Here is a 24,303-nt window from a genome sequence, read left to right as displayed (position 1 = left end):
AAAATTCATGTACATTTTTTAATCACGGATTTTTTGTGATTATTATTATTATTTTCTTTTTTTTCTAAAGTCAACCAGTCAATCATTGAAAGATCAACCGCGACCAGTCAGCAGCGGAAGCAGGCAACCTCGAAGGGACGTGACCACACAAACACAATTGCTTGGGCTGGGCCTAAGAGTGTGCCTGACGTGGGCGCCGAAACCCCTAGTTGGCGCCAAAGGCGCTGACTAGGAGCTCCCAAGGACCTTTGCGAAAAAAAGAAGAGTCGACAGGAAAGAACAAGGATAATATGGCCCGTCAGCCCAATATAACCCAAAAATCAAAGTGTTATTTTTCATAAATCCCTAGTCTAATTCTTGCACTTTATTTTTTAGAGTAGACGTAGAAACTTTGAAGCTGATAGTTTAGCAAAGTTTTCCTTACATCTAGATCTTGGTAGACATATGTGGCTTGATGTACCCCCATGATTGTTGTCGAATAAAGAGGAACGAGGTTTACTCAACGGTGGATTACCTATCGATTGGGTGTTGCAGGCCGAAAACCCAATTCGGTGCCCAGGCTCGTCTGCACCCGGTCAGGAAAAAAATCAAAATAAATACTAAATTTTTTAAAAAATTTAATTTTTTTGTGTGATAGATAATTTTATGCGTGAGGTTCGCTCCAAATTTCAACTTATTTGGACATCTGTGTAGCTCTCAGCAAACAAAACAAATCGGGTCAGAACAGTGTGTGAACAGTAAACTTTTTTACAGAGCCTGAATTTGTCTTTTTTGCTGAGAGTTTCTCAGATGTTCAAATGAGTTGAAACTTGAAACGCACCTCACGTATAAACTTATCAACCACACAAAAAATTTGAAATTTTTTAATATTTATTTTGATTTTTTTTCGTTAGGGCGGATTCAGATGAGCTCGAAAGTAGAAACGCCGCACTCGTTGCAGGCGCCTCATCCAGGAGCTGGCGCACGCAGCTTGGTTTGGGCCGACCCAGTTACACGAGTTGGGCGGCCGCCCGCTCGTTGTGCGCTCGTTTTACGGTTGTCTGGTCAACTGTTCACTTCACTAAAAAAAAGGTCAACGGTTCACCATTTGAACGTTGGTATTTTCAAGAAAAAAATGATTTTAGTTTGCAAAAATCAGAAATTTTCGTGAATTCAAAAATGTTAACTGATTATGAAAACGTTCATCAAATTTCAGAAAAATGTTTCGGAAAAAAGTTCACCGAGTTTGAAAAAAATCATAGAATATGGGGGGGATCATCGATTTGAAAAAAATATCATCAAATTTAGAAAAAGTTCATTGATTTTGGAAAAAAAGCTTACTGAATTTTAAAAAATCATTCTGAAAAAGGTTCACTGATTTTAAAAAAAGTTCATCGAATTTGAAAAAAATGTCATTGATTTGAGGGTCCAAACCATCAAGCGGACCAATACAGGCTCATGTTGAATGGCTTCGAATGTCCGGACATATGCAAGTGATTTGAGAGTCTGAATTTGAAGATGCCCTGACTATTAGAGCAAGATACGAGCAGTAACGTTTCACTACCGGACGAACAGCGCACGACCATGGAGCCAGATAAACCAGCGCACGCACCGCCGGACGTAAAGGCTTCAGTAAATTAGTTATCAACTACATCCAGTTACCACTAGGAAATTAATGATAAAAAAGATTGGGTTTAGGCTTAGTTTAGCAAGTCTATATATATAGACCTCACATGGCTAGCATAGAACATAGTGGACACACACGGCCAACAAATATAGTCGATACAATGCATAAGATTTTTAGTAATACAAGTTCATTGGCAATGCAACACATCATACGCATCACAGATGAGGTAGGAAAGACTTCTTAAGCTTTTTTTGTACCGGGGCTTTGACCATGCCTTCGAACAATTTGAACTCAAACTTCTTTCCAGCCTGCACTCAAATTTCGGTAACAAGCTTCTTACTTGCCATCCCTACTTGTTTCAGCAGCATTCGATATTTGCCTGTATAAACGAGAGTAAAAAAATTCTGTTAGATGATATGAAATATCTACTTGCAGAGGTTAAATCATCTAAACATTGACTATAAAAAGCAGAAGACCCATAAACAAATTATTATCCAATTAAATTAAAATTCCAACAACCGCTCTGCTCTTCATCAAAGGAGTACTAACATTAGCAATTTTGTTCACACTATCTCTTTCTGACTGTATTGAGTATTCTTGTCATACAACACCCAGTTTCAGGAACTTGCAAGTTCTCTTCCATTCCATGCAACTCCCTGTGTTTCAAATTCTAGATTTGTCCCAAGTCAAACATTTCTATCTTTAGCCATCAATTCCTAGAAATTTGTACAGTATAATGACTGAGCATAATTGTCATGGTGAATCTAAAAATATAAATCTTATAATCTTGAACTATAGAGTGAATTTCACTTTTTATCCATAGTCTAACATTTGTGACAGCAATTACCCCATTTAATAGGAATTCCTCCTGTTCACCCTATTTAGTCTAACTCTAATATCTGACGAATGGTACAAATATAGGGACAGTACTGAACGCATTCACCAGTTAACATTTCCCATTTAGTGAAACATTTGCCAGTTTATTCAGTTCTATTTGGTAGGACTCGTTCATCAGGTCTACATGGCCATGCGCGACTTCAACAATCCTAGCTGCTTCTACTACGATCTTTGTTGTAGCTACTGTCCTTGCTTCATCGATCGCTTGGCTGAAACCTGAAGAGAGAAGCTAGCACATGCACGCTTGTCCTGTACATGCATGGCACACAGAAATTTTATGCTACGTACTAGTACTAGAACAAAAACAATAATTACGAAAAATACAACCAAAATACTCTACTTAAGTGGACTACTACTACTAGTGCCCTATTATGCTCTGGCTAGCTCTCGTGTTTAATTCTGTCTGGCTAGCAGAAGGTGAGAACATTGTGGCAGCAACAGTTGCCACACAAAGGTGCAGATGAGGACCTGAGAAGGTAGTCGGATATTAAATATGCCAGGGCAAAATATGTTTCTGATATTGCAAGCCACGTAGAGCTGATAACTCGGTGCAACCTTACAGAATGGGTCAAGTTTAAAAGGGGGTGAAAGCTGACACAACTTTTACTGAATGGGATAAGTGCGAAGAATTTCTGCTAAATGGGCCAATTGTTAAACTAGGGGTTGAAAAATGGAGTTCACACTAAACTATACGCATTTCTAGAAACCGGTAGTTATTAAAGATAGAAAGAAAGGTTTGACTTTGGACAAAACTAGAATGACAACTAATATGAAGAAGAGGGAGACCCTAAATGTACTGCAATTTTTACAGGGGCCACGGATCCACTGCAATATTTCCCCTCAAATAAGCCAACCATAGTGATTGCCGATTTTGTCCCAATACAACTCTCCCTAACAAATGGGCCACGCCTGCCAGTGGGTCATTTTTTTTCCTCTCTCTCATTTGCATCTTTTCGTCAAGGCTGCGGTGGCAGGTGGCGGCGGCGCGGATGTCCAGCAACGGCAGCACAGAAGTCCGGCGGCAGCGGTGGTGTTCCAGCAGGCGACAGTGGTCCAGTGGCGCGGCGGTCAATGGAGGCGGCGCACTGACATGGCAAGCATTGAAAATTTATGGGGAGGGTTGCAACTCTCCACTATTTGAGGAGATAATTTTTTGGGTTTAGGGAGACTGCTGAAGCAGGTTTTTTGCCTCAACTCTCCCTATACGTGCAATTTCTTGGGAATAGGGAGTAGTTTGCTGAAGATGATACAAGTGTACTACTACTAGTGCACTATTATGCGCTAGCTAGCTCTGGCATTTAGCTGTGTCTGGCTAGCAAATGGTGGGAACATTGTGGCTGCAACAGTTGCCGCACAACGGTGCGGACGAGGACCTGAGAAGGTAGTCGGAGATTAAATATGCTTCTGATATGGCAAGCCACGTAGACCTGATGACTCGGCCCACCTTACAGAATGGGTAATGTTTAAAAGGAGGTGAAAGCTGGCACAACTTTTACTAAATGGGGCAAGTGGGAAGAATTTCTGCTAAATGGGCCAATTGTTAAACTAGGGGGTGAAAAATGGAGTTACACTAAAGACTAAACTATGCGCATTTCTAGAAATCGGTAGTTACAGATAGAAAGAAAGGTTTGTCTTTGAACAAAACTAGAATTACAACTAATATGAGGTACAGGGACCTAAATGTATTGCCATTTTTACAGGAGCCATGGAGCCACTGCAACATTTCCCCTCAAATAAGCCAACCATAGGAATTGCCCATTTTGTCCGGTGAAAAACAGCTGGGTTAGGCTTACACTTTGCTTATTTTGTGTGCGATGGTAACTTTTCGGTTCCCACAAAAGAAATAAACATTTAATACAAAAGCAAGATTATCTACCAAACAGCTGCACACAACAAAAGAAAACATTGCTTAATTCGTGCAGATAGTGCATCTTATCGTTTTGACAATGGCCCAGGAAATAGTATGGCACGAAAGACGCAATGCATGAAAGCTGAATCCTGGGTATGAGATAACCTACCAATGGTGTGCAATATTTTCCCCTCAAATAAGCCAACTATAGGATTATTTTATTTCCTTGGTGCACATTTGCACCGTTTGAACAATGGCTGTGGAATTATTTTCAATAGGGGTTAGTTACACTACATGGCGTGCAAGATACAGCACATGGCGCACTCATGAAATCATTCATGTGCAACACATCATAAGCAAGCAGAAACTTTGGTTAGGGAACAATGCGGTGAAGTTAAGCTGGACACTGTCTTTACTTTTGTTATTTTGTCTGTTGAATGAAGCCTTTTTTATACATCTAATCAAACAGAAACCACGGAATTTAAATGCGGTGACAGGGGAGCAGTAAGTGCTGAATTTATGGACAGAAACGTAAATGCTAGCGAGATAAATGCAGGCACAATGTTCACCGTCCTCAAACAAATACAGTAGTTATTTTGAAACAACAAATCAGGTAGATCTAAAGAATACTAGCTGGTAGCTGCACATGATCAAATGAAATAACAAATAATGACCAGAATTGTAATGGATGGAACCCATTCTTTTGTGATATTAACTTGCACAACATAATAAAAACATTGATGTAACAAATCCACATCCACTCAGTAAAAGTACCCAAAGTACTCTCTGCTGCCAGTACAAGTTGGTTTACCTTTGATACTTCAGTTTGTAAATCATTTTGCTACGAAAGGATATGAAAGCTCTTAACGAAATTACCTGGTTGATGAGAAAATGCCCAGATGCTTGGAGATCCCACTCGGAAAGTAGGTGTAAGAATGACCCAGGGGTCTTCCAGAGCCGCCAAAATTAGCCACGCCTTTTACAGCCTTGTTCCTCATATCAAGAGCAATCACACAGGCCTTATCCCCACGGGGATCAGGCATGTGCATAAGGTAAACAACATCACCGTCATGCAAGCTAAGAGCAGGATAGCCTACACGAATTTTCTTCAGGCTTGGCTTGGCATCATCTCCCTCCTGCGGATTAGGTAGCATTTGGGCATACACAGGGCTATCCAATGGTACATCATCTGAGCATCTGATAGTACAGTCCTCCTCCCAGTTGCCACTACCAGAAGTAGAGCCAATGCTTGAAATTTTTATTTTTTTTGTTGCAGCCATCCAACCTTCACATATCAGGGAGCTTCCAGTGTCTGAGCCCGGTCTGACGTTACTGTGCATCTCAAAATACTTGATGTAACCTTGGAGAACAGTGATGTTCCGAACAAACAACATATAACCCCTGACTGGATCGGGCGACAGCGGCGAAGGTAGTGGGATGTAGCGAAGACTGTGGTTGTCAAGGAGAAGGTCACAGATGATAATGCCCCGCCTAAGGTCGACCCAACCCACTGAACCAAGCTCCCCTCCAATGGTGATCCCCTTGTTGAAAGAGCGGAACTCAAAATCCTTGGGCGAATCAAGAAGCATCAACTTGATGTTCCATGCCTTTGTCTTGGAGTTGTACAGGTGGAGATTAAAGTGCCCGTCGGTGTAATCCCGATCAATGAAGGCCCAGCGGAGCACGGCGATGAAGAACATCTCTTGGTGGTGGCAGTGCAGTAAGGCAACCTCTTGGTCGTAGATCCTGAAGTAGGCGGGACAGTGGACGAGCTTGACCGACGGCGGCGTCTTCTTGGTGCCGGCCTGGTAGACGAAGTAGCGGATGTCCTGGCCGTACACGTGCTGGCGCTCGGGGCAGATGGTGATGCTGAGCAGGACGAGGTCGTCCTCCGTATAGGAGATCTTGGGGATGTCAGCGAATACATCGGGCTTCAGATCTGGGCAGTGGACGGTGAAGCAGGAGACGCGCGGCGGGGCAACCGGCCAGAAGGTGACCAGGATGCGCTTGCCCTTCTTCTTGGTCCTGCTCCTGCGGCCCCTGGCGGTGGTGGCGTTGGTGCGGTCGCTGAGGTAGCCGAACGAGTCGATGAGGATGGTCTCCGGGAGAGGAGAATCCGGATCGTCGGGGTGGATAGGCGGAGGGATCTGGAGCACCCGGAGTTTGTTGGCATCCATCACCATGGCAACCGAGGAGGTCGATGCGGAGGTGGCGGCCGGAGGAGGAACGGGAGTGGAACCCTAACGCAGGGAGGAGAGATGAATCTATGGATGGGCTCGCTGGCACACACTGAACGAGTCGATATTTATCTCGGGGACTCCGACGCACAGAGGAGGCAACGACTGGGCCGGCCCGACTCTGTAGCGCTCGGTGCTGTAGCAATCAGCTCATTGTTGCATCATTCTCAAAAACAAAAAGCTCATTGTTGCATTCTCTAAAAAAGGTCAATTGTAGCAACCTTTTTGAAACGAATCTAACTTTTCTCGAAATATGAATATATTTTATTGTAAAAGAAAATATTTACTGAAAATGCGAACAACTTTTCAAATTTCTGAAAAATGAAGTTACGGTTTTCTAAAAAATGGAATCATTTTTAAAAAAAATTAAATGCTTTTTTACTGTGAACAAATTCTGAAAATGCGGATTTCTTAAATTCCAAATAATATTTGAAAACACACCCAAAAATGCTTTTTTAATCTAAAAGCATTTTCTAAAAATTCCAAACATTTTTTTAAAAAAAGGTAACTTTTTTGAAAACATAGAAAATAAAAAAGAAACAAAAAAGGGACACACCGATCCAGGGACCTTGTAGAAGGTTTCCAAAATCGGAACTAACATTCAATTTATCTAGCGTTAAATTGGTCGGCCCAACTCGGTCGCTCACGTGCCAATAGGCGACTATTTGAGGCATGTTAGTCAAATAGGAAACACCATTTATCTCTGCTATTATAAAAAACAAGGGTCATTTATATTTCAGCCCTTAACTCGAACCCACTACTAAGATTTACCCATAATTTTGAAGCGTGTTCAAATTTCCCCCTCTCCCGTTAGGTGCCTTTATAAAAATGTCCTTCTGTGCCATTTCCGTCTGGTCAAAGGCCTTTGACCATCAATAGGACGTTTTCTAGACATATTTGCCCTTCGATGCATATATAACTTACACATGGACCTGCCCAAAGTTAAAAAAAACTCACTATCTCATCCCCTCTCTCTAACTTATAGATGGACCCCAACAAGCATAAAAAAATAAAAATAAAACACACACTCTCTCTCTCGGACATGTGGACCATGGGACCCACTGCGAGGGTCAACAACGGTCCACACGTCCCCAAACGCATGTCCGGCTGGCTGCGCTCGCCGACGGCTCGCCGTACGTGGCTATAGACGGTCGCGGGAGGAGAGTGTGAGGCGGGCAGTATAGCTGTGTGAGGCACTCCTTGCACACCAATTCATCTTCACGGGCACGTCACTCGTAGGTAGGTGGGCGCGCGCAGACGACCGAGCCAGCCGAGGTCAATCATGGCGGCCAGCTTCGGGCAGGGCGCTCCGGGAACGGGGTCGAGCAGTGGAAGAGGGGAGTAGGTCCACAAGATTTCAGCGACGAGGCATTGAGGTCGAGGAGGTCAACGGTGGCTCGGGGCGGACGAATTTAGGAGCTCAAAAGCACATCCATGGCGGAGATCAGAGTCCCGTCCGTCGTCTACAGGCAGCCCCAGGCCCAATTGAGGCGGCCAGAGGGGCACATGGCCATGCTCTTTGGTCTCGATCTAGCCTTCGACCGAGACAGCTAGCATCGACGTCCTCCGCGGAATGTCTCATGCGCTCCCCGTGCATGGCGTCGCAGTCCGCCGCCACCCGCCTCGACCACCACCTGCAAATCCTTCGACAAACCACCCCGAACCCGTCCCCTTGGTCTTCACATGTAGGCGCGCAGCCCCTCATCGGCGACGGCCACCTGGCGAGCCTTGCCTTGCTTTGGAGCGCGTGGACTGGTGTGGACACTGCAAGTGGGTCCTTGGCACACATGTCAAGGAGAGAGAGGTTATGAGAGAGGGAGAGTTTTTTATGTTATAAGTGAGTGAGAGTGAATAAGACAAAAAAAATTCTCTTTTTCCTAGGGTAGGACCCGCATGTAAGTGACAAGTGAATAGAGGGGCAAATATGTCCAGGAAACGCCCCATTGATGGTCAAAGGACTTTGACCGGGCGGATATGGCACGGAGGGCATTTCTGTAAGGGCACATAACGACACAGGGGCAAATTTGAGAATGCTTTGAAATTAGGGGTAATCTGTGTAGTGGGTTTGAGTTAGGGGCACAAATGTAAATGTCCCTAAAAACAATGTTGGGTGTAATTGGTTTTGTTCCCTGGATCAATTTCGGACCTCCTACATACATGCTCTAAACCAGGTTCTACACTTTGTTTGATTGCCCACAAATCCCCACACTACATGGCAGCACAAACGCAAGCACGACATTTGGTTGTGGGTATGTGCTCCTCATATGCAATGTGTCGTTGTTTGGTTATGTGTTGCCTGAAGTGTAGTGTGGTAACCTATTATTCTAATGGTGAGGTTACTAGCATATACATTAGTCCTATAAATGATGTTGAAGTACCCGCCTCCTAGGGGCCTCGCGACGCGAGAGTGCCAACCACGCCGTTTGTTGCTCCTGGGCCTCGCACGATTGGCTGCTTGGTGCGTTTCGCGTGTTTCGATCTCAAAGGCTGCCTCACACTTGGACCATTTTCCTCGAGGTCCATAACACGTGGCCCGCGGGTGCGGCCAGGGCCACCCTCCTGCGGTGTTTCCGATCGCGCTTGTGTGCACTCTCACGCGCTGCTTCGCACGCGACGGTTGAGACGGGTTTGGCTGTCAGCATTTGCATGCGTCAGGTGGACCCAATTGGCATGCGGCCAACCGGGGGAGGGTGTTGCCTTCATTAGGTGTCTCATAGGGGCACTACTTCAAATGCGGAGGGTCTTGTCTGTCCGGCCTCTTGCCCACATGGTCGGTGATGGCCACTTGCCCGCATTTTTTAAATCAAGCCTTTTTATATATCTCCTCAAACAGAAATCATGAAATTTAAATGTCCAGATGCTTGGAGATCACACTCTCAAGGTAGGTGAAACAATGACCGAGGGGTTTCCAGAGGCAAAATTAGCCACGCCTTTTATAGTCTTGTACTCTTGTTCCTCGTATCAAGAGCAATCACACATGCCTTGTTGATACGGCCAAGACTAATCTTAGTATTGTTGATGATCGCAAAATAATGCCGCATGTCAGTGGATTAAAGGTTAAGGATATCTATGTGCCAAGCGACGATGAATTACTTTCAGTTACAGTAAAACAAGACGTTGCTTTGCTTTGTGCCAATGAGAAGGAAGGGACGTGCATGATTCAAAGGGAAAGGGGAATACTTGCATGCAAGGTAATGTATTAACTCAGAGATATGCATGCAAGATTAATCAGGCTCGTTTTGGCAAGGAAAATTCAGTGTCCATTTATAGAGAGATGGAAACCTACGTTAATGGAAGGGAGCATGCGGGGTGTCATTTATTTGGTTCGGCCAACAATATAAATGACAGGGATTTATTTCTGTTTTTGCCACCTCCACGTAAGAGGGAAGTTTCTCAATGTGTCGAGAGTTGGAGACTCGTACGTGATTTCTTGTCATTAAAGGACACGGGCTGGGGTCCACCTCCAATATTATTTAGTTGTAAGTTTAGGATCCATCAAGATTTAAAAGGTAGTTTAAGAGGGTGCTTGATACGTTTTAGTCCCATGACTAAAAGTAGCGGGACTAAAACTTGCTAGCCTCATCCATGTTTGGATTCAAATACTAAAGAGACTAAAATCAAGTTAATGAGCATTTATTATCCTTCAAACCCTCCAATCCAAAACTTGTCTGTGTTAAAGAAGAGGAGTTAAATGAGAAGAGAGAGGACTAATCCACATTTTAGTAGGGGTACCCCTGACTAAAAAAATTTAGTCTCAAGACTAGTTTTAGCCTCTCTTTAGTCAGGGGTGCTTGGAACTTTAGCCTCTTAAAGAGACTATTTTTAGTCAGACTAAAATAAGTCTCTTGAATCCAAGCACCCTCTAATTAGAGAAGAGTTTTATTACGTGTGCTAGTTTGTCCTGGTTACGTACGTAACTTGTTAGTCGGTTGCTTATTTTTCTTTCAGACCATGTTCCGTAGATGTTTTGCAGGCTATATATAAAGCCAAGTGCGTCCATGTAAAAAGGAGGTTATCTTTTATAAAAGAGACACGATGTGTTTTGAAGGATAGACACCCGTATAAGTTTTAGAGGGATCTTTAGAAAACCTCTGTGTTGCGATTTATTTATGAAATTGTTTTTGCGCGTGAGTACCATTGTTGAGATTGGTTTTTTCGTGCTGAGCCGCAAGGTTCAAACCCTCTATTCCGTGTACATCGCATGTGCGGGCGAGAGGTACTGCTGCTGAAGATGGAGTGTTGCGAAAGGTCGGGCCGCATTAACAGATCGGATCTCACCATCGAGGTTTGGTCTATATCACTTGTCCTCACGGGGATCACGTGTGTGCATGAGGTGCATGACGTAAACAACATCACCGTCAACCGTCATGCAAGCTAGGAGCAGGATAGACTAAACAAATTCTCTTGAGGTTTGGCTTGGTATCATCACCCTCCTGCAGATTAGGTACTAGCATTCGGGCATACACGGGGCTATCTAATGGTACATCATCAGAGCATCTGATCGTGCGGTCCTCCTCCCAGTTGCTACTAGTAGTAGAACTAATAATGCTTGAAAAACTTTTTTGTTGCGGCAATCCAACCTTGGCAGATCGGGGAGCTTCCATTGTTTGAGCCAGGTCTGTCGTTATCGTGGAAATACTTGATGTAACGCTGCAAGACAATGATGTTCCGAACATACAACGGATAACGCTTGAGTGGACCGGGCGGCAATGGTGAAGGCAGTAGGATGTAGCGAAGGCTCTGGTGGATGTCAAGGAGGAGAAGGGCATAGATGACAATGCCCCACCTGAGGTCAACCCAACCCACTGAACCGAGCTCCCCTCTAATGGTGATCCCTTTGTTCGGAGAGTGGAACTCGAAATCCTGCGGCGAATCAAGATGGATCAGCTCGGCACCCCATGTCTTTGTCTTGGAGTTGTACAGGTGGAGAGCAAAGTGTTGGGAAACATAGTAGAAAACAAAAAAATCGCCCTATAAACACCCGGGAACAATATGAAGGTGCATTAGAGGATTGGATCATGATCGTTACCAACTCTAAGTATGTAGTCGAAGCAGAAGAGTCGGTGTTAATCGTACTTGGAGTCTCTCGAACCATTGATGAACGGTCCTACGAACCGCCCTTGAACGATCCCAAACTGAAGACTGAATGCATGGACTCTCTACAGTTTGCAAGCGTACGGTCTTCACGATCCAGCAGCGCAGGCTGTCCAGAACTAATCACCGCCAGAGAATTAGAGGAGGAGAATAGAGCCACACTGGGCTTCTAATTATGAGGATTAGAGGAACTAGAACTAGCTCTAATTATCTCAATTAGAACTAGTAGTATTGGGCTATAAGAGGCACATAAAACTTGTGTGTAGAAAAGTGGCCAAGACCTCCACTATATATAGGTTATAGGGGAGAGGGGCATCCAAGAGGAGGGGAAGGACTCCCCTCCCCTTGCGACGGCCAAGGAAGGAAGGGGAGTCCCTCCCCTTCCCCAATTCGGCCTCCCCTAAAGGGGAAAGGGGGGCGCCTCCCCACTTGGGCCTTGGTGACCCAAGTTGCCTTCCGCCGTTTGGCCTTTTTAGGCTCGTTGATATTAAATTAGATATAAAAGCCCTCTAAAAATTACTAGAGCATATTATGTATAATTTAAGAGCCCCAAAAAAATTTCCACCTATATATTAAATTATTGGTATTACCCGGTATTACCCAATACTCTCTGAAACCCTTCCGGTGATCCTGAAATGCTTTCGGATCCTCTCGCAACTATTCTGAATATTAACGAAATTATTTCACAAATAAATCCTTGATACTCTCGTCCTACTAACACTCAGCAGATCATGATTACCTTATGTTGGAAATATGCCCTAGAGGCAATAATAAATTGGTTATTATTATATTTCCTTGTTCATGATAATCGTTTATTATCCATGCTAAAATTGTATTGATAGGAAACTCAGATACATGTGTGGATACATAGACAACACCATGTCCCTAGTAAGCCTCTAGTTGACTAGCTCGTTGATCAATAGATGGTTACGGTTTCCTGACCATGGACATTGGATGTCGTTGATAACGGGATCACATCATTAGGAGAATGATGTGATGGACAAGACCCAATCCTAAGCCTAGCACAAGATCGTGTAGTTCGTTTGCTCAGAGCTTTTCTAATGTCAAGTATCATTTCCTTAGACCATGAGATTGTGCAACTCCCGGATACCGTAGGAATGCTTTGGGTGTACCAAACGTCACAACGTAACTGGGTGGCTATAAAGGTGCACTACAGGTATCTCCGAAAGTGTCTGTTGGGTTGGCACGAATCGAGACTGGGATTTGTCACTCCGTGTAAACGGAGAGGTATCTCTGGGCCCACTCGGTAGGACATCATCATAATGTGCACAATGTGACCAAGGAGTTGATCACGGGATGATGTGAGTTACGGAACGAGTAAAGAGACTTGCCGGTAACGAGATTGAACAAGGTATCGGGATACCGACGATCGAATCTCGGGCAAGTAACATACCGATAGACAAAGGGAATTGTATACGGGATTGATTGAATCCCCGACATCGTGGTTCATCTGATGAGATTATCGTGGAACATGTGGGAGCCAACATGGGTATCCAGATCCCGTTGTTGGTTATTGACCGGAGAACGTCTCGGTCATGTCTGCATGGTTCCCGAACCCGTAGGGTCTACACACTTAAGGTTCGATGACGCTAGGGTTATAGGGAATAGATATACGTGGTTACCTAATGTTGTTCGGAGTCCCGGATGAGATCCTGGACGTCACGAGGAGTTCCGAAATGGTCCGGAGGTAAAGATTTATATATGGGAAGTCCTGTTTTGGTCACCGGAAAAGTTTCGGGTGCTATCGGTAACGTACCGGGACCACCGGGAGGGTCCCGGGGGTCCACCAGGTGGGGCCACCAGCCCCAGAAGGCTGCGTGGGCCAAGTGTGGGAGGGGACCAGCTCCAGGTGGGCTGGTACGCCCCCCACCAAGGCCCAAGGCGCAGGGAGAGTGGGAGGGGGCAAACCCTAGGTGCAGATGGGCCTTAAGGCCCACCCTAGTGGCGCCCCCCTCTCTCCTCCCCTTGGCCGCACCCTAGATGGGTTTTGGGGGCTGCCGCCACCCCTAGGGGGGGAACCCTAGATGGGGGCACAGCCCCTCCCCTTCCCCTATATATACTTGAGGTATTTGGGGCTGCCATACACACGATAACACCTCTCTCTTGGCGCAGCCCTATCCCTCTCCCTCCTCTCCCGCGGTGCTTGGCGAAGCCCTGCGGGATTGCCACGCTCCTCCATCACCACCACGCCGTCGTGTTGCTGCTGGACGGAGTCTTCCCCAACCTCTCCCTCTCTCCTTGCTGGATCAAGGCGTGGGAGACATCACCGGGCTGCACGTGTGTTGAACGAGGAGGCACCGTTCTTCGGTGCTTAGATCGGAATCAACCGCGATCTGAATCTCTACGAGTACGACTCCTTCATCCGCGTTCTTGCAACGCTTCCGCATCGCGATCTACAATGGTATGTAGATGCACTCCACTTTCCCTCGTTGCTAGATTACTCCATAGATTATTCTTGGTGATGCGTAGAAAATTTTGAATTTCTGCTACGTTCCCCAACAGTGGCATCATGAGCTAGGTCTATGCGTAGTTTCTATCCACGAGTAGAACACAAAGTAGTTGTGGGAGTAGATGTTGCCAATTCTTCTTGCCGCTACTAGTCTTATCTTGTTTCGGCGGCATTGTGGGATGAAGCGGCCCGGACCGACCTTACACGTACGCTTACGTGAGACAGGTTCCACCGACTGGCATGCACTAGTTGCATAAGGTGGCTAGCGGGTGTCTGTCTCTCCCACTTTAGTCGGAACGGATTCGATGAAAAGGGTCCTTATGAAGGGTAAATAGAAATTGGCATATCACGTTGTGGTTTTTACGTAGGTAAGAAACGTTCTTGCTAGAAACCTATACAAGCCACGTAAAAACTTGCAACAACAATTAGAGGACGTCTAACTTGTTTTTGCAGCATGTGCTATGTGATGTGATATGGTCAAAAGGATGTGATGAATGATATATGTGATGTATGAGATTGATCATGTTCTTGTAATAGGAATCACGACTTGCATGTCGATGGGTATGACAACCGGCAGGAGCCATAGGAGTTGTCTTAATTTATTGTATGACCTGCGTGTCATTGAAAACGCCATGTAATTACTTTACTTTATTGCTAACCGTTAGCCATAGTAGTAGAAGTAATAGTTGGCGAGACAACTTCATGAAGACACAATGATGGAGATCATGATGATGGAGATCATGGTGTCATGCCGGTGACGAAGGTGATCATGCCGCGCCTCGAAGATGGAGATCAAAGGCGCAAGATGATATTGGCCATATCACGTCACTTTATGATTTGCATGTGATGTTTATCATGTTTACATCTTATTTGCTTAGAACGATGGTAGCATAAATAAGATGATCCCTCACTAAAATTTCAAGAGACGTGTTCCCCCTAACTGTGCACCGTTGCGAAGGTTCGTTGTTTCGAAGCACCACGTGATGATCGGGTGTGATGGATTCTAACGTTCGAATACAACGGGTGTTGACGAGCCTAGCATGTACAGACATGGCCTCGGAACACATGCGAAACACTTAGGTTGACTTGACGAGCCTAGCATGTATAGACATGGCCTCGGAACACAAGAGATCGCAAGGTCGAACATGAGTCGTATAGTAGATGCGATCAACATGGAGATGTTCACCGATGATGACTAGTCCGTCTCACGTGATGATCGGACACGGCCTAGTTTGACTCGGATCATGTATCACTTAGATGACTAGAGGGATGTCTATCTGAGTGGGAGTTCATTAATCAGATGAACTCAATTATCATGAACATAGTCAAAAGGTCCTTGCAAAATTATGTCATAGCTTACGCTTTAGCTCTACTGTTTAAGATATGTTCCTAGAGAAAAATTTAGTTGAAAGTTGGTAGTAGCAATTATGTGGACTGGGTCCGTAAACTGAGGATTGTCCTCATTGCTGCACAGAAGGCTTATGTCCTTAATGCACCGCTCGGTGTGCTGAACCTCAGCGTCGTCTGTAGATGTTGCGAAACATCTGACATACACGTTTTGATGACTACGTGATAGTTTAGTGCGTAATGCTAACGGTTTAGAATTGTGGCACCAAAGACGTTTTTTGAAACGTCGCAGAACATATGAGATGTTCCGAAGACTGAAATTGGGATTTCAGACTAGTGCCCACGTCAAGAGGTATGAGACCTCTGACAAGTTTCTTAAGCCTGCAAACTAAGGGAGAAAAGCTCAATCGTTGAGCATGTGCTCAGATTGTCTGAGTACTACAATCACTTGAATCGAGTGGGAGTTAATCTTCCAGATGAGATAGTGATGGTTCTCCATAGTCACTGCCACCAAGCTATTAGAGCTTCGTGATGAACTATAACATATCAGGGATAGACATGATGATCCTTGAGTAACTCGCGATGTTTGACACCGCGAAAGTAGAAATCAAGAAGGAGCATCAATTGTTGATGGTTAGTAAAACCACTAGTTTCTAGAAGGGCAAGGGCAAAAGGGATACTTCATGAAACAGCAAATCATTTGCTGCTCTAGTGAAGAATCCCAAGGTTGAACCCAAACCCGAGACTAAGTGCTTCTGTAATGAGGGGAACAGTCACTGAAGCAAAACTACCCTAGATACTTGGTAGATGAGAAGGCAGGCAAGGTCGACAGAAGTATATTGGATATACATTATATGAATGTGTACTTTACTAGTACTCCTAGCAGCACCAGGGTATTAGATACCGGTTCGGTTGCTAAGTGTTAGTAACTCGTAATAAAAGCTGCGGAATAAACGGAGACTAGCTAAAGGTGAGATGACGATATGTGTTGGAAGTGTTTCCAAGGTTGATGTGATCAAGCATCGCATGCTCCCTCTGCCATCGAGATTGGTGTTAAACCTAAATAATTGTTATTTGGTGTTTGCGTTGAGCATAAACATGATTGGATTATGTTTATCGCAATACGGTTATTCATTTAAGGAGAATAATGGTAACTCTGTTTATTTGAATAATACCTTCAATGGTCTTGCACCTAAAATGAATCTCGATCGCAGTGATACACATGTTCGTGCCAAAAGAAATAAAATAGTAATGATAGTACCACATACTTGTGGCACTGCCATTTGAGTCATATTGGTATAGAACGCATGAAGAAGCTCCATGTAGATGGATCTTTGGACTCACTCGTTTTTGAAAAGATTGAGACATGCGAACCATGTCTATTGGTATATGTGCATGAAGAAACTCCATGCAGATGGATCGTTTGGACTCACTTGATTTTGAATCACTTGAGACATGCAAATCATACCACATGGGCAAGATGACTAAAAAGCCTCGTTTTCAGTAAGATGGAACAAGAGAGCAACTTGTTGGAAGTAATACATTTGATGTGTGTAGTCCAATGAGTGCTGAGGCACGCAGTGGATATCGATATGTTCTTACTTCACAGATGATTTGAGTAGATGCTGAGTGTATTTACTTGATGAACACAAGTTTGAATTATTGAAAGGTTCAAGTAATTTCAGAGTGAAGTTGAAGATCGTCGTGACAAGAGGATAAAATGTCTGTGATATAATCATAGAGATGAGTATCTGAGTTACGAGTTTGGCACACAATTAAAACATTGTGGAAAGTGTTTCACAATTAATACCGCCTGGAACACCACAGTGTGATGGTGTGTCCGCACATCATAACTGCACCCTATTGGATATGGTGCATACCATGATGTCTCTTATCGAATTACCACTATCGTTTATGGGTTAGGCATTAGAGACAACCGCATTCACTTTAAAAGGGGCACCACGCAATTCCGTTGAGACGACACCGTTTAGAGCAACCTAAGTTGTCGTTTCTTAAAAGTTTGGGGCTGCGATGCTTATGTGAAAAAGTTTCAGGCTGATAAGCTCGAACCCAAAGCGGATAAATGCATCTTCATAGAATACCCAAAACAGTTGTGTATACCTCCTATTTCAGATCTGGAAGCAAAAGTAATTGCTTCTAGAAACGGTTCCTTTCTCGAGGAAAAGTTTCTCTTAAAAGAATTGAGTGGGAGGATGGTGGAGACTTGATAAGGTTATTGAACCGTCACTTCAACTAGTGTGTAGCAGGGCACAGGAAGTTGTTCCTGTGGCACCTACACCAATTGAAGTGGAAGCTCATGAGAGTGATCATGAAACTTCAGATCAAGTTACTACCAAACCTCGTGGTACGTGATCCTGTCTTGGAAGTCATGTTGCTAGACAACAATGAACCTACGAGCTATGGAGAAGCGATGGTGGGCCCATATTCCGACGAATGGCTCGAGGCCATAAAATCCGAGAGAGGATCCATGTACTTGATGGTCGTAAGGCTGTTGGGTGCAGATGGATTTTAAAAGGAAGACAGACAATAATGGTAAGTGTCACCATTAAGAAAGCTCGGCTTGTCGTTAAGATGTTTTCCGACAAGTTCAAAGAGTTGACTACGATGATACTTTCTCACTCGTAGCGATGCTAAGAGTCTATTGGAATTGTATTAGCAGTCTTGCAGATAGGATGTCAAAACATTGTTTCCTCGAAGATTTTCTTGAGGAAAGGTTGTATGTGATACAACCAGAAGGCTTTTGTCAATCCTGAAAGATGCTAACAAGTGTGCAAAGCTCCAGCAATCCTTCTAAGGACTGGAGTAAGCATCTCGGAGTCAGAATATACGCTTTGATGGAGTGATCAAAGTTTTTGGGTTTATACAAAGTTTGTTAGAAACTTGTATTTACAATAAAGTGAGTGGGAGCGCTACAACATTTCTGATAAGTATATGTGAATGACATATTGTTGATCCGAAATGACGTAAAATTTCTGGAAAGCATAAAGGGTTGTTTGAAAGGAGTTTTTCAAAGGAAGACCTGGATAAAGCTGCTTACATATTGGGCATCAAGATCTATAGAGATAGATCAAGACGCCTGATGATACTTTCAGAGAACGCACACCTTGACATGATTTTGAAAGAGTTCAAAATAGATCAGCAAAGAAGGAGTTCTTGGCTGTGTTACAAGGTGTGAGTATTGAGTAAGACTCAAGACCCGACCACAACAGAAGAGAGAGAAAGGACGAAGGTCGTCCCCTATGCTTTAGACGTAGGCTCTACAGTATGCTATGCTGTGTACCGCACATGAAGTGTGCCTTGCCATGAGTTGGTCAAGGGGTACAATAGTAATCCGGGAATGGATCACATGACAGCGGTCGGACTTATCCTTAGTATCTAGTGGACTAAGGATTTTCTCGATTATGGAGGTGAAAAGGGGTTCGTCGTAAAGGGTTACGTCGATGGGAACTTTGACACTAATCTGGATGACTCTGAGTAGTAAACCGGATTCGTATAGTAGAGCAGTTATTTGAAATGGCTCCAAGTAGCGCGTGGTAGCATCCACAAGATGACATAGATATTCGTACACGGATCTGAAAGGTTCAGACCCGTTGACTAATAACCTCTCTCACAAGCATAACATGATCAAACCAGAACTCATTGAGTGTTAATCACATAGTGATGTGAACTAGATTGTTGACTCTAGTAAACTCTTTGGATGTTGGTCACATGGTGATGTGACCTGTGAGTGTTAATCACATGGTGATGTGAACTAGATTATTGACTCTAGTGCAAGTGGGAGACTGTTGGAAATATGCCCTAGAGGCAATAATAAATTGGTTATTATTATATTTCCTTGTTCATGATAATCGTTTATTATCCATGCTAAAATTGTATTGATAGGAAACTCAGATACATGTGTGGATACATAGACAACACCATGTCCCTAGTAAGCCTCTAGTTGACTAGCTCGTTGATCAATAGATGGTTACGGTTTCCTGACCATGGACATTGGATGTCGTTGATAACGGGATCACATCATTAGGAGAATGATGTGATGGACAAGACCCAATCCTAAGCCTAGCACAAGATCGTGTAGTTCGTTTGCTCAGAGCTTTTCTAATGTCAAGTATCATTTCCTTAGACCATGAGATTGTGCAACTCCCGGATACCGTAGGAATGCTTTGGGTGTACCAAACGTCACAACGTAACTGGGTGGCTATAAAGGTGCACTACAGGTATCTCTGAAAGTGTCTGTTGGGTTGGCACGAATCGAGACTGGGATTTGTCACTCCGTGTAAACGGAGAGGTATCTCTGGGCCCACTCGGTAGGACATCATCATAATGTGCACAATGTGACCAAGGAGTTGATCACGGGATGATGTGAGTTACGGAACGAGTAAAGAGACTTGCCGGTAACGAGATTGAACAAGGTATCGGGATACCGACGATCGAATCTCGGGCAAGTAACATACCGATAGACAAAGGGAATTGTATACGGGGTTGATTGAATCCCCGACATCGTGGTTCATCTGATGAGATCATCGTGGAACATGTGGGAGACAACATGGGTATCCATATCCCACTGTTGGTTATTGACCGGAGAACGTCTCGGTCATGTCTGCATGGTTCCCGAACCCGTAGGGTCTACACACTTAAGGTTCGATGACGCTAGGGTTATAGGGAATAGATATACGTGGTTACCGAATGTTGTTCGGAGTCCCGGATGAGATCCTGGACGTCACGAGGAGTTCCGGAATGGTCCGGAGGTAAAGATTTATATATGGGAAGTCCTGTTTTGGTCACCGGAAAAGTTTCAGGTGCTATCGGTAACGTACCGGGACCACCGGGAGGGTCCCGGCGGTCCACCAGGTGGGGCCACCAGCCCCAGAAGGCTGCGTGGGCCAAGTGTGGGAGGGGACCAGCTCCAGGTGGGCTGGTGCGCCCCCCACCAAGGCCCAAGGCGCAGGGAGAGTGGGAGGGGGCAAACCCTAGGTGCAGATGGGCCTTAAGGCCCACCGTAGTGGCGCCCCCTCTCTCCTCCCCTTGGCCGCACCCTAGATGGGTTTTGGGGGCTGCCGCCACCCCTAGGGGGGGAACCCTAGATGGGGGCGCAGCCCCTCCCCTTCCCCTATATATACTTGAGGTATTTGGGGCTGCCATACACACAAGAACACCTCTCTCTTGGCGCAGCCCTATCCCTCTCCCTCCTCCTCTCCCGCGGTGCTTGGCGAAGCCCTGCGGGATTGCCACGCTCCTCCATCACCACCACGCCGTCGTGCTGCTGCTGGACGGAGTCTTACCCAACCTCTCCCTCTCTCCTTGCTGGATCAAGGCGTGGGAGACGTCACCGGGCTGCACGTGTGTTGAACGCGGAGGCACCGTTCTTCGGTGCTTAGATCGGAATCAACCGCGATCTGAATCGCTACGAGTACGACTCCTTCATCCGCATTCTTGCAACGCTTCCGCATCGCGATCTACAATGGTATGTAGATGCACTCCCCTTCCCCTCGTTGCTAGATTACTCCATAGATTGATCTTTGTGATGCGTAGAAAATTTTGAATTTCTGCTACGTTCCCCAACACCTTAAGCATGTGACCCTGTAGGTTCGGTAAACCATAGTGAAGGAAATATGCCCTAGAGGCAATAATAAAGTTGTTATTTTATATTTCCTTATTCATGATAAAGGTTTATTATTCATGCTAGAATTGTATTGATCAGAAACTTAAATACATGTGTGAATACATAAACAAATATCGTGTCCCTAGTAAGCCTCTACTAGACTAGCTCGTTGATCAAAGATGGTTAAGGTTTCCTAACCATAGACATGTGTTGTCATTTGATAACAGGATCACATCATTAGGAGAATGATGTGATGGACAAGACCCATGCGTTAGCTTAGCATAATGATCATTCAGTTTATTGATATTGCTTTCTTCATGTCAAATACATATTCCTTCCACTATGAGATTATGCAACCCCCGAATACCGGAGGAATACCTTGTGTGCTATCAAACGTCACAACGTAACTGAGTGATCATAAATATGCTCTATAGGTATCTCCAAAGGTATTTGTTGAGTTGGCATAGATCAAGATTAGAATTTGTCACTCCGAGTTTCGGGGAGGTATCTCTGGGTCCTCTCGGTAATACACATCATAAGCTTGCAAGAAAATGACTAAGGAGTTAGTTACAAGGTGATGTATTACGGAACGAGTAAAGAGACTTGCCGGTAACGATATTGAACTAGGTATAGAGATACCGACGATCGAATCTCGGGCAAGTAACATACTGATGGACAAAGGGAATTACGTATGTTGTCATAACGGTTCGACCGGTAAAGATCTTCGTAGAATATGTAGGAGCCAATATGGGCATCCAGGTTCCGCTATTAGTTATTGACCGGAGAGGTGTCTCGGTCATGTCTACATAGTTCTCGAACCCGTAGGGTCCGCACGCTTAACGTTCGTTGATGATATAGTGTTATATGTTTTGGTGACCGAATGTTGTTCGGAGTCCCGGATGAGATCACGGACATGACGAGGAGTCTCGAAATGGTCGAGAGGTAAAGATTGATATATAGGACGATCGTATTTTGACACCTGAAGTGTTTCGGGACGTACCAGGAATGAATCGGGTCACCGAAACGGGTTCCGGGCACCCCCCCGGCAAGTTATGGGCCTTATGGGCCAAAGGAGGGGACAGACCAGCCCACAAGGGGGCTGGTGCACCTCCTCCCTTGGTTGGCCAGGCCTAGGGAAGGAAAAGGGGGAGAGCTAGCCCCTCCTGCCTTTCCCTCTCATGGGAGAAAGGAGAGGGGGGGGGGGGGGGCGCCACGCTCCCCTGCCTTTCCTCGCGCTCCAAATAAGGAAAGGGGGCGTGGCTTGGGAGAGACCCCAAGTAGGATTCCTCCTACTTGGGCGCCTTCTTTGGCTGCTCCTCCCTCCCTCCCACCTATATATATGTGGGATGGGGCGCCTAGCACACAACAGACAATTGCCTAGCCATGTGTGGCGCCCCCCTCCACCGTTTACACCCCCGGTCATATTTTCGCGAAGCCCTGCAGAGATCACTTCACCATAACCGTCACCACGCCGTCGTGTTGTCGAAACTTATCCACTACCTCGCCGTCTTGCTGGATCAATAAGGCGTGGACGTCACCGAGCTGAATGTGTGCTGAACACGGAGGTGTCGTACGTTCGGTACTCGATCGGTTAGATCGCAAAGAAAGTTCGACTACATCAACCGCGTTGTGAAACGCTTCCGCTGATGGTCTACGAGGGTACGTAGACATACTCTTACCTTCGTTGCTATGCATCTCCATGGATAGATCATTGCTAGTGCGTAGAATTTTTTTGTTTTCCATGCAACGATTCCCAACAGTGGTATGAGAGCCAGGTCTATGTGTAGATGATATGCATGAGTAGAACACAAAGAGTTGTGGGCGGTGATAGTCATACTGCTTACCACCAACGTCATATTTTGATTCGGCGGTATTGTGGGATGAAGCGGCCCGGACCAACCTTACATGTCCACGCACATGAGACCGGTTCCACCGACTGACATGCAACTTGTTTTGCATAAAGGTGGCTGGCGGGTGTCTGTTTCTCCTACTTTAGTTTAATCGAATTTGACTACGGCTGGTCCTTGAAGTAGATTAGAAAACAAACTTGATAAATCACCTTTGTGGTTGTTTTTGCATAGGTAAGAACGATTCTTGCTAGAAGCCCGTAGCAGACACGTAAAACTTGCAACAACAAAGTAGAGGACGTCTAACTTGTTTTTCCAGGGTATGTTGTGATGTGATATGGTTAAGACATGATATGATATACGTTATTGTATGATATGATCATGTTTTGTAATTTATCGGCAACCGGCAGGAGCCTTATGGTTGTCTCTTTATTGTATAAGTTGCAAACGCCATGTAATTGCTTTACTTTATCGTTATGCATTAGCAATAGTTGGCGAGACGACCACGATGCAACGATGGAGATCAACGTGTCGAGCCGGTGACGATTGATATCATGACGATGCTTTGGAGATGGAGATCAAAAGCACGAGATGATGATGGCCATATCATGTCACATATTTTGATTGGATGTGATGTTTATCTTTTATGCATCTTATTTTTCTTAGAACAACAGTAGCATTATAAGATGATCCCTTCACTAAATTTCAAGATATAAGTTTTCTCCCCGAGTATGCACCGTTGCGAAAGTTCGTCGTTTCGAGACACCACGTGATGATCGGGTGTGATAGACTCTACATTCACATACAACGGGTGTAAGATAGTTTTGTACATGTAACTTGACGAGCCTAGCATGTACAGACATGGTCTCGGAACACTAGAGACCGAAAGGTCAAACGTGAGTCATATAGTAGATATGATCAACATAGAGATGTTCACCATTGATGACTACCCCATCTCATGTGATGATCAGACATGCGTTAGTTGATTTAGATCATGTATCACTTAGACAACTTGAGGAATGTTGATTTAAGTGGGAGTTCATTAGTAATTTGATTAATTGAACTTAATTTATCATGAACTTAGTCTTCTAGTTTTGCATATCTATACTGTAGATCAATAGCTCGCGATATAGCTCCCTTATTTTTGATATGATCCTAGAGAAAAAATAAGTTGAAAGATGATAGTAGCAATGATGGGGACTGGGTCCGTGATCTGAGGATTATCCTTATTGCTGCATAGAAGAATTATGTCCTTGATGCACTGCTAGGTGACAGACCTATTGCAAGAGCAGATGCAGACATTATGAATGTTTGACAAGCTCGATATGATGAC

General features: G+C 44.8%; 1 protein-coding gene across 1 annotated transcript; it reads right to left on the bottom strand.

Moving 5' to 3' along the window:
• Positions 1-1,683: 1,683 nt before the first annotated feature.
• Positions 1,684-6,706, bottom strand: LOC109768976 (uncharacterized). The gene is made up of 2 exons (XM_020327717.4): positions 5,229-6,706; positions 1,684-1,985 (listed from the first exon to the last, which is right to left on the bottom strand). Exons 1-2 carry the CDS (start codon positions 6,533-6,535, stop codon positions 1,943-1,945), a joined length of 1,350 nt encoding a protein of 449 aa, XP_020183306.1. The 5' UTR covers positions 6,536-6,706; the 3' UTR covers positions 1,684-1,942.
• Positions 6,707-24,303: the final 17,597 nt, after the last annotated feature.

Source organism: Aegilops tauschii, chromosome 4, assembly GCF_002575655.3.
Source record: "Aegilops tauschii subsp. strangulata cultivar AL8/78 chromosome 4, Aet v6.0, whole genome shotgun sequence".
Classification (NCBI taxonomy): domain Eukaryota; kingdom Viridiplantae; phylum Streptophyta; class Magnoliopsida; order Poales; family Poaceae; genus Aegilops; species Aegilops tauschii.
The sequence above is the reverse complement of the archived record's forward strand: the minus strand, read 5'-3'. Positions and strand labels throughout refer to the sequence as shown.

What these genes read in the sequence shown, in the direction of transcription:
- LOC109768976 (XM_020327717.4), bottom strand. Translation starts at nt 6,535, where the DNA reads ATGGTGATGGATGCCAACAAACTCCGGGTGCTCCAGATCCCTCCGCCT. An exon ending in GGCATTTTCTCATCAACCAG is followed by an intron (nt 1,986 to 5,228) that starts GTAATTTCGTTA and finishes TCGTTTATACAG; the next exon opens with GCAAATATCGAATGCTGCTG.